An 11,218-nucleotide genomic window follows, 5' to 3' on the forward strand; every position below is an offset into this window, starting at 1 on the left:
ACCTTGAGCCAGGATGCTTTTCCTATCGTCATCTTGAGCTAGGATGCTGCTTCTGCTTCTAACGTCACCTTGAGTCCTTCTGATGAATAAGTTTCAACTGCTGTCTATTTGCATGTTCTCAAACGTGTTCCTGTGTAACCAAATAAAAATCTGGTTTTCAATAGTTTGTCTTGTGTGCACTAATTGCAGTCACTAATGTATGAATCCAAAAAGGAAAATTTCAACCTCGGTTTTTTCGATAGGAATCGATAATAACACCGGTTCTAGGAGCACACGTATAGCTCAAATATATTTAGACTACTTGTAAGTAGGAGTATACTTGTCATTTTAAGTATATTTCTGAGAAGTACATAAAAAGTAGACAGTCTACTTTCCTAATTTTTAGTTTAAAAGTATACTAATAGCACACTCGAATAAACTTCTTTTTTGTTAGGGTGACTATCAAACAAGTCTGTTGCATTGCGTGTTTCAGAGTGAAGTGTGTCTAATGTAGAAACGAGCATAGAAATCAACTTACGACAGAGTTCACGTGTGATTTATGAAACATTCGTATGCTGCCAATCTCATCGTACGAATGATCACACATTGATAAATGTGGCGGCTGAAAACAGTCGTTGTTTGAATATCACGCCCCTAACAACACCTTGGTTTAAAAGCCTCACCCCTAGAGTTTACGACACGAAACCTGGCCAAAAAGTAATCTCATGAAAGAGAAATTGATCTTACTCCAAAAACACCCTTTAACCTTGTAATTGCAAACAAATAGGCTACGTTAATTTATATGTAATTTATATGTAATTTATATTAAAATACCGGTAAATATAAACATTTACATCCCCTCACTCCACAACAAGTCCTTTAAATTTAACGGTATTCAGAACAGAACAAGAATGAAAAATAAGTATTTATAAAAATTATATATTAAACTATAAAATAAAACACAAATTAGGCTATAGTGCTGTTCATTATAAACAGCATACAAATGTCAATAAAACTGAGACGGAATTGGGCTCACGAGCCTCTCTCATTCGACAACAATCCATTTTTGCCATTTGTGTAACATTTGGTAGCTAAACTATTAATCATTATGTAGCCTAAACAAGGCTTAATACTTTATGGAATCAGATTTGTGCCAATTAAAAATTAATGTAATTTTTTCAAGAAACTTATGAAAATACAAATTGAAACTGAATAAAATGTCTTTGAAACTAAAAAAAAAAAAAAATTACAGGGAAACTCTTTGACTTCGTTTTTAATATACTGCAGGTTTTGCAACTGTTTTCTCCTCTTTCATTCGCTGATCTGTACTTACAAATGTGCTTCCAGAGTTTTCATTTACGCTTCTGAAGTTTTCGTTTATGATTCTGAAGTTTTCGTTCACGATTCTGAAGTTTTCGTTCACGATTCTGAAGTTTTCATTCGCCATTCTGGCACAAATCTCTCTTGGGGGCGAGGCTAGTAGCGGTGTGTTCTCATTGGCTACTGAGTTTTTGATTGACAGCTTCTTGACCTGAACGTGAAGGTGTCAGTGTGGATGTTAGCGTCTGTTAGTGGCTTCCTATTTCATTTAAAGTTACTACTCTGTCAACATAAGCTTCTAGGAGCACGAGAAATCAAACGCGAGAGAAAAAGAAGGTCATATTAAGGTTTAATAAAGTACAGTATATAATACTGGAACTATTGTGTAATGTCCAATGTTCTCTTATGATATTCGTTTATTGCTCTTGATTCTTTTGCATTGTAGGGTCTAATTAGGTTGAGATGTTACATTTGAAATATAATACTATCCTGTGTTATATTCAGACGTCAAGAAAATCTCACTCCAACCAGGCAATCAATCTCGTTTTTACATATTCCACACAAAGAATGTTCTTGCTGCCAATTGTTTTTATCATGCTGATAATTTTTAGTTGTTTTATTTAGTTAACATCATCATCTAACATTTAAAATTGGAAATACATTTTTAACAATCAACTCTTTCAAGTGTGACTTTTATAAACCAGTTGAATGAATGTAAATAAAAAGATGAATTAATTCAAATAAATGTGCATTCTTTATTGTCACTATAGCATATACACAAGTATCAAAGTGAAAGTCTTTGATGCAATTATGTTGTGACCGGAGAGACCAGAATCCACAAAACACTAACTGCATAGTATACATAATGCATAGTATTATTAATATCATAGTTTACATTACTACACAAAATGCACAAGAACATAATATACAGAATATGTTTAAAATTCATTATATGTCTTAAACACTGCAATTATCCTTTCAACAGTTCCTGATACAGTATAAGTTACAAAACAGTGAATGAGTATGGTATGTTATGGAGTGCAATATCAGTTTTTAAGAAAATAATCCATCTCTGAGAATCCACATAACACAAGTGAATTGTAACCCATGCACATATGACAGTTGATTGGAAGCGATTGTTAATAGTCAAAAGTTTATATTATTAATGTTTTTCTTATCTGTTGTTTCACTTCAAAAGATACTGATTTAACCACTAAGGTCAGATGGATTACTGTCACGGTCGCTGTGTGTGGTTTTTAGGACTCACAGAGGTGAATTATTTGCCTAAAAATCTTAATTTGTGTCCAGTAGAAAGAAAGTACAGTAATGTGCATTTGAGACAGCATGAGGGTGAGTAAAAGATGAGAGAACTATCCCCTTAACAATCATATGCTCTTGGTATTGTGACGAGCGTCCCGACCATTCATCAGCGTTGCCCTGGAGACGGACGCGGAACACCTGCACCTGCTCATCACGGCTGGATCGGCCACACTTGAGGCTCGTTTGCCCGCGGCCAGATAAGCCGTGCGAGGCTGGGTAATGAGGAGATTGGCTTCCTCCATGCAGGGAACTAACGTGTTGACTCTTCTTGATTTCAGAGGCCAGCGAGTGACCGATCCAGCTCTGCCACGAGCACAACCCCGACTCACCGCACCCAGGAAATCACGCACGGAGAGCACCGCACCCTCTCAACAAGCCACTCTTCACTTTGCACCCTTTTCTTTATAAATAAATCCACCCTTCGGGGTATTTATTTGAGCTCTCCTTGTCGTGTGATTCTTCCACCCCGTCACAGTATGCAAGATCAGCATAGACTAATAAGAATAAAGTGCAACCTCTTGTGTACTTGTGAACAGTGTTTGTTTTAATCTAGAGCTCCAAAGAAATGAAAATATTTGCATAATATCAGGTGTCTGAAGATCAAGATCCCAGTCATTCAAAGGTGATGTGTCTGACCAAAATAAGATTCTTGTCTGATGAGGGCTCTCTGGTACTATCACTACATCTTCTGGGTCAGCATCAGAAGTTTATGGAAACGTTGCTCCGCTCTCTGGAAATTGAGAAAGGACATGTGTTATAGTCTAACAATACAAACGGCTTTAAACTCCCACGACACATTTCAAACTTAAAATATTTCAAACAAATAAATACACAATATAATTATTTAATATATATTAGTATTAACTTGGTATTAAAATACCTCAAAATTAATAATACCGTTGTATACCCTAATTGCTGGAAACTGTTTTCAGTCATAATTATTTGAATGTATTAAGTTTTGCATTTGGATATATATACAGGCATTATTAAAGACTACTTTTTGTCAAAGTTCATCTGAAGTGACTATTTTTGCATTATTATTACAGTCAAATCTGAACACAGAAAAAGTATGGTAAAAAGGCTTTACAGTGCAGTGATTGACAGCGCGCTTGTAAAATAGCATTGGTCATTGTCAGATACAGTAAATGTAGTACTGTACATTACTCTATGTGCTGGGGGGTAATATGAACTAATCGAAGCAAATATGACATAATTGAAGACTGTAACTGTGTGTAGATAACCAGGTCCTGTAATGATTGGACTAAATCATGACAACTTACCGCGAGTATCCTGATAACGACGATGACTGATGATAATGATGATGATGATATCATTCATCTGTGCTATTCCTAAGAAATCATCTCAACAATGTAGTGTAGCAGCAGAACAATACTGATAAAATAATAATAAAAACAATCTTTATATATCATTTTATATCATCAAAATGAAATAGGAAGAGGCTAACAGATGCTCACATGAACACTGTTGCAACTTCACGTCCAGGTCAAGAAGCTGTCGATCAAAAACTCAGTAGCCAATGGGAACACACCGCTGCTAGCCCCGCCCCCACGAGAGATTTGTGCCAGAATGGCGAATGAAAACTTCAGAATCGTGAACGAAAACTTCAGAATCGTGAACGAAAACTTCAGAATCATAAACGAAAACTTCAGAAGCGTAAATGAAAACTCTGGAAGCACATTTGTAAGTACAGATCAGCGAATGAAAGAGGATAAAACAGTTGCAAAACCTGCAGTATATTAAAAACGAAGTCAAAGAGTTTCCCTGTAATTTTTTTTTTTTTTTAGTTTCAAAGACATTTTATTCAGATTCAATTTGTATTTTCATAAGTTTCTTGAAAAAATTACATTAATTTTTAATTGGCACAAATCTGATTCCATAAAGTATTAAGCCTTGTTTAGGCTACATAATGATTAATAGTTTAGCTACCAAATGTTACACAAATGGCAAAAATGGATTGTTGTCGAATGAGAGAGGCTCGTGAGCCCAATTCCGTCTCAATTTTATTGACATTTGTATGCTGTTTATAATGAACAGCACTATAGCCTAATTTGTGTTTTATTTTATAGTTTAATATATAATTTTTATAAATACTTATTTTTCATTCTTGTTCTGTTCTGAATACCGTTAAATTTAAAGGACTTGTTGTGGAGTGAGGGGATGTAAATGTTTATATTTACCGGTATTTTAATATAAATTACATATAAATTAACGTAGCCTATTTGTTTGCAATTACAAGGTTAAAGGGTGTTTTTGGAGTAAGATCAATTTCTCTTTCATGAGATTACTTCTTTTTGGCCAGGTTTCGTGTCGTAAACTCTAGGGGTGAGGCTTTTAAACCAAGGTGTTGTTAGGGGCGTGATATTCAAACAACGACTGTTTTCAGCCGCCACATTTATCAATGTGTGATCATTAAATGCGATGAGATTGGCAGCATACGAATGTTTCATAAATCACACGTGAACTGTCGTAAGTTGATTTCTATGCTCGTTTCTACATTAGACACACTTCACTCTGAAACACGCAATGCAACAGACTTGTTTGATAGTCACCCTAACAAAAAAAGAAGTTTATTCGAGTGTGCTATTAGTATACTTTTAAACTAAAAATTAGGAAAGTAGACTGTCTACTTTTTATGTACTTCTCAGAAATATACTTAAAATGACAAGTATACTTCTACTTCGAAGTAGTCTAAATATATTTGAGCTATACGTGTGCTCCTAGAACCTGTGTTCTTATCGTTATACAGTAGGGGGCGCTTTTACACATCTATACAAAATTTCAAAAAAAGTGAAGAAACTGAGGTTTCAATTTTTTTTCCTTTTTGGATTCATACATTAGTGACTGCAATTAGTGCACACAAGACAATCCATTGAAAACCAGATTTTTATTTGGTTACACAAGAACACGTTTGAGAACATGCAAATAGACAGCAGTTGAAACTTATTAATCAGAAGGACTCAAGGTGACGTTAGAAGCAGAAGCAGCATCCTAGCTCAAGATGACGATAGGAAAAGCATCCTGGCTCAAGGTGACGTTAGGAGACTCGGAATCTTGGCTCAAGGTGACGTTAGGAGACTCGGAATCCTGGCTCAAGGTGACGTTAGGAGCAGCATCCTGGCTCAAGGTGACGTTAGGAGACTGGAATCTTGGCTCAAGGTGACGTTAGGAGACTCGGAACCTTGGCTCAAGGTGACGTTAGGAGCAGCATCCTGGCTCAAGGTGACGTTAGGAGACTCGGAACCTTGGCTCAAGGTGACGTTAGGAGACTGGAATCCTGGCTCAAGGTGACGTTAGGAGCAGCATCCTGGCTCAAGGTGGCGTTAGGAGACTCGGAATCCTGGCTCAAGGTGACGTTAGGAGACTCGGAATCCTGGCTCAAGGTGACGTTAGGAGCAGCATCCTGGCTCAAGGTGACGTTAGGAGACTCGGAATCTTGGCTCAAGGTGACGTTAGAGCAGCATCCTGGCTCAAGGTGACGTTAGGAGACTCGGAATCTTGGCTCAAGGTGACGTTAGGAGACTCGGAATCCTGGCTCAAGGTGACGTTAGGAGCAGCATCCTGGCTCAAGGTGACGTTAGGAGACTCGGAACCTTGGCTCAAGGTGACGTTAGGAGACTCGGAATCCTGGCTCAAGGTGACGTTAGAGCAGCATCCTGGCTCAAGGTGGCGTTAGGAGACTCGGAATCCTGGCTCAAGGTGACGTTAGGAGACTCGGAATCCTGGCTCAAGGTGACGTTAGGAGCAGCATCCTGGCTCAAGGTGACGTTAGGAGACTCGGAATCTTGGCTCAAGGTGACGTTAGAGCAGCATCCTGGCTCAAGGTGACGTTAGGAGACTCGGAATCTTGGCTCAAGGTGACGTTAGGAGACTCGGAATCCTGGCTCAAGGTGACGTTAGGAGCAGCATCCTGGCTCAAGGTGACGTTAGGAGACTCGGAATCCTGGCTCAAGGTGACGTTAGGAGACTCGGAATCCTGGCTCAAGGTGACGTTAGAGCAGCATCCTGGCTCAAGGTGACGTTAGGAGACTCGGAATCTTGGCTCAAGGTGACGTTAGGAGACTCGGAATCCTGGCTCAAGGTGACGTTAGGAGCAGCATCCTGGCTCAAGGTGACGTTAGGAGACTCGGAATCTTGGCTCAAGGTGACGTTAGGAGCAGCATCCTGGCTCAAGGTGACGTTAGGAGCAGCATCCTGGCTCAAGGTGACGTTAGGAGCAGCATCCTGGCTCAAGGTGACGTTAGGAGCAGCATCCTGGCTCAAGGTGACGTTAGGAGCAGCATCCTGGCTCAAGGTGACGTTAGGAGCAGCATCCTGGCTCAAGGTGACGTTAGGAGCAGCATCCTGGCTCAAGGTGACGTTAGGAGCAGCATCCTGGCTCAAGGTGACGTTAGGAGCAGCATCCTGGCTCAAGGTGACGTTAGGAGCAGCATCCTGGCTCAAGGTGACGTTAGGAGCAGCATCCTGGCTCAAGGTGACGTTAGGAGGAGCATCCTGGCTCAAGGTGACTCGCAGGGGGACAGAAATAGATGCACCAACCAAGTTACTGTGGCCATTCAGTGGATTGTCTGTAGAGAGAACAAAGCAAATTAACTCAAATTTAATGCAAAAACGTTATAATCTCATTACTTTACTCCTGGAGTGATGGGTGATATTTGGTTTCTGAATCTAAAGCAATCTTGTAGTAATGTAAAGAGCCATGTTAAGCTATAGAGCTGAATACAAAGCAGTGATGACAAATGAACGAGAGACTTCGGATGCCAAGTAATTAATATTTCTCAAGTTATTTTTAACTGCATTATAAAGACTTCTAGGTTCAGAGTAGGAGCAAGATTGCACAAGTGGACACGTTTGTGCAATTTGGCTGTTGAAAATATCACTTGATACTACCCAAATGAAAACTACTTTTGGGAAAGAAAAAGAAAAGCTATATTAGTTCATTTTGATGAATGAGTCCAAATGAGTGAATAAAACGATTGGCTCTTCTAATCACTAATATTGTGAGAACACACATATTGAAACAAAAATTCCTACAACCAAACAAAGAATAAAATATTAAAACTCACCTTGCCATACCAACTGGTGATACAGAAACACCATAAGAGTAAGTTCAATCAAGCCCATTTTTAACACAAATTTAATCACTAAAACAGCCAAAGAAAATATACATATAGTTCCAACCAAACCAGGACTTTTAAAGCCAAACAGAAAACTATTTGTGACACCTGGACAGCTCGTTAGCTCATTATTATATAATCAGTAAGCACACACAGCTTGAAAATCATTAAACCTGGGCAGAATAAAGAGGTTCACTTTCTGGCCATAGGATAACGGGTCCCAATGTTCATACTGTCCGTCCCAAATAGTATGTGAGTTGAGAATAAATGTTTCCCAAAGCACAGTATGTTGAACAGAGTGTGCCAAAAGTCCTCGGGTGGTCTATTATTTCAGGTAGATTTTTGGAGTGTGGATCTGTGCACAGTCTTAAGGCTAATATTGTTCACAATCCACTGCTTTTTAGTGAAGGATTCAGTTCAGAAATACATATGTGAAAAAACTACATAAAAACCACAAGAAAAAAAGCAAACATGGCGGATTTGCATGATCTACAGTTAAGTAGAGAGGTTTAGATGCAATTGGCTGTTTGCAAAAACCCACCCTCCTTAGATACTGTTGCTATGTCCAACAATGCCAATGCTATGTCTTTCTTAATTTGTGATCTTTTACACAGCTCAGGTATTCTGCTGGTTTGTAGTCTCTTTTCAGGTGTAAACACAGCTCCATCTTATTTTGTATTTTAGTGGCATCTTTCCAATAGGCAGTGTAGTTTTGTTTTTGTAACTGTGTGATTTAGTTGGGCCTGATGGTGCTGTGCTGGTTTGGATGTAGTGTGAGTACCAGCTGTAAAAGTCCGCTCTTCTGCAGGTTCTGCTCCTGCCACTGCAGGGCTTCAGCCTGGTAAGAGCTCGGATCACTGCATGTCAGGTGCTGCTGGAATTTCACAGCTCTCTTTTGAATATTAATTAATTGTGGCTATTGTCCTAATTCAGCTCTGCACAAGTTGTTTGGGGTTGCTCTGTTAACTTTTAAGATATTTTTACAAATTTGGGTGTGCATAATTTCAATTTCTTCTTTTTCCCATTTAGAGAAATCTTGGGTTTTTAGAGGTCCGCATATCTCACTGCCATATAGTGCAATTGGTTCGATTACTGCTTTTAGGATTTTTAGCCAGGTTTGAATTGGAATTTCATACTGAATTGTATTTTTGATCATGTAGAAGACTCTCAGTGCTTTTGCTTTCAGTGCATTCACAGCCAGATTGAAGTTTCCTGGTGAGCTGATTTTTAGTCCCAGATAGGTGTATTCATGAGTGTGTTGGAGGACCTGGTTTCCTGCTCTGAATGTGTATTTATTTTCCTTACACCTGGGTCTCTTTTGAAAAATCATTATTTTGGTTTTTGTTAGATTCATTTTAAGAGCCCATGTTTGACTGAAAGTCTCTATGATGTTGAGGAGCTGTTGAAGTCCCTCTTTTGTTTTTGACAGAATGACTAAATCATCTGCAAAGAGGATGATTTACACACCATATTTAGGTTACTTCTGGTATGAAACTAGGTCTCAGCTTTCAAATTTTGTCATTCTTTTTTAAAGAAATTCTAACAATAAATACTGTTTTGTGGCTCTTTAATGTGTTGTGACAGATCACTCTATTGTTCAAGAGGCACATGAACTGGGGTTGTGGTTAGAAAGAATACAGCTCCGACCAGAAACAGACTATGAAATTTAATTTTCTACTCATTAGATTGTGTTTTATTAACGTCTACACCTACCCCAAACATAAACCTACCCCTTACAATGATGAAAAATAGTAATTATCGTTGTACAGTGTGACAAAAATTATGCTATATTGATGAACGCATGCCCAGTCACGCCATTCGAAAAAGAATGCATGAAGCTAGAATAAAATATTGTTTACAAGCAGATACCCTGTTCTTTCTTTTGATGTTTTGTATGTTCAGATATTCATTTACAAAATATATGAATTAATACCTAAATGGGGGCATAACAGTATACTTAAAGTATGATATAAAGTTCATTTAAAGAAAACTTACGAGTACACTTGCAGTATAAAACCACTAAACTAGTAGTTTACTAAGACTATACTGCAAAGTGTACTAAAATACTACTACATGTATTTAATTAGCAAACTATCAGTATACCTATAAGTCAACTTTTTGTCACAACCTGTGATGGAAGGAGCGAGGAGACAAGGAATCAATTTCAACAGTCTTTAATATAATCCAAACAAAGGGAATTCACACAGGAAACGGCTGGAGACACACAAACATGACAAAGTAGACCCAACAAACACTAACTGAATGGACAAGACCTTAAATACACAGGATAACGAGGGACGAAAGGAGACACACCTGGAATCAAATCAACAATCAAAGGGAGACAGAAACTGGGTCACACGGAACACATGGGGAGCAAAAACACAACAAAACAGTCCAGGGGCCTGACATTTTTAGTATAGTTGCAGTACAAGCTAAAACATTGATGTAAACTAGTTGTGTGCTCAAAGTTTACTACTGTTATACTTAAAGTATACTTAAAAGTGTACTTTTATATACTAGAAAGTGGGCCAATTTAGTCCCAAGGAGTATTGAAATAGTACACTTACGAGTATACTACTAGTACACTGATATTTGTGTTCTTACTACATAAAGTATACTTAAAAACATACTTGAACTTTACTTAAGAATACTTGATAAAATAAACTTGAAGTATACTACTTTTTGGCAAGGGAAGCTATATTGCAATTTCAGATTTATTTAGATTAATTGTGCAGCATCATTTAAATACATGTATTCTCATTCAGTTTCATTAATTATTAGGTTTTCATAAACTCAGGAAGCCTGTTTGGGAAACCCTGCTGCTTTATCTCAACACTCTTCATATGAGCTCCTGTGTTTAAATGCTTCAATTTCTGTTTGTGTTTCCAGATAAACTGGTTCTGATCCGAGAGAATAAGACGTGGCCTGAAGCTCTGAGATACTGCAGAGAAAGGGACATGGACCTGGTGTCGGTGGATTCAGAGCAGATGCAGCGATGGGTGAAGATCTTGTTCATGAAAGCAAACGCCTCCTCTGCTCATGTGTGGCTGGGTCTGCGTCACTCCCGCATACTGGAACTCTGGTTCTGGGTCAGCGGTCACACCATGTGCTACAATTAGTGGGCTTCTGATTACGACATCGGACTGGATGACTGTGTTTATACGGTCAGATCCGGAGCAAATCGGACCTATGATCAGCTCTGGATCAGCCGACCTGAAACTGAAGAAAACAACTTCATCTGCATCAAGTGAGTGCTGGAGAGTAACTGATTACATGTAATCCAGATTACAAATATTCAGTACTTGTAATTAGATTACATTCTGAAATGCCAATAATCAAATGCCTGTAACTTTCTCATGGATTACATATTCACACAATGACAGTAAATTATTCATGTAATCATAAAGTAATCAAAAAGTACTCAGAATCATTGTTAAAATGTGTAATCTAATAGACTGTTAATA

The 11,218-nt window shown here is 38.3% G+C and overlaps 1 protein-coding gene across 1 annotated transcript; it reads left to right on the forward strand.

The window, feature by feature from the left end:
• The first annotated feature begins 5,485 nt into the window (after positions 1-5,485).
• Positions 5,486-10,873, forward strand: LOC131532231 (uncharacterized). Its single transcript, XM_058763743.1, has 11 exons — positions 5,486-5,668; positions 5,702-5,764; positions 5,797-5,859; positions 5,925-6,050; positions 6,113-6,241; positions 6,337-6,399; positions 6,462-6,623; positions 6,686-7,203; positions 8,369-8,373; positions 8,563-8,622; positions 10,644-10,873. The coding sequence occupies exons 1-11, from the start codon at positions 5,639-5,641 to the stop codon at positions 10,871-10,873; spliced, it is 1,449 nt and encodes a 482-aa protein (XP_058619726.1). The 5' UTR covers positions 5,486-5,638.
• Positions 10,874-11,218: the final 345 nt, after the last annotated feature.

Source organism: Onychostoma macrolepis, chromosome 23 (genome assembly GCF_012432095.1).
Source record: "Onychostoma macrolepis isolate SWU-2019 chromosome 23, ASM1243209v1, whole genome shotgun sequence".
NCBI classification, from domain to species: Eukaryota; Metazoa; Chordata; class Actinopteri; order Cypriniformes; family Cyprinidae; genus Onychostoma; species Onychostoma macrolepis.

What these genes read in the sequence shown, in the direction of transcription:
- LOC131532231 (XM_058763743.1), top strand. Translation starts at nt 5,639, where the DNA reads ATGACGATAGGAAAAGCATCCTGGCTCAAG. An exon ending in GAGCAGCATCCTGGCTCAAG is followed by an intron (nt 5,765 to 5,796) that starts GTGACGTTAGGA and finishes TCTTGGCTCAAG; the next exon opens with GTGACGTTAGGAGACTCGGA. An exon ending in CTCGGATCACTGCATGTCAG is followed by an intron (nt 8,623 to 10,643) that starts GTGCTGCTGGAA and finishes TTGTGTTTCCAG; the next exon opens with ATAAACTGGTTCTGATCCGA.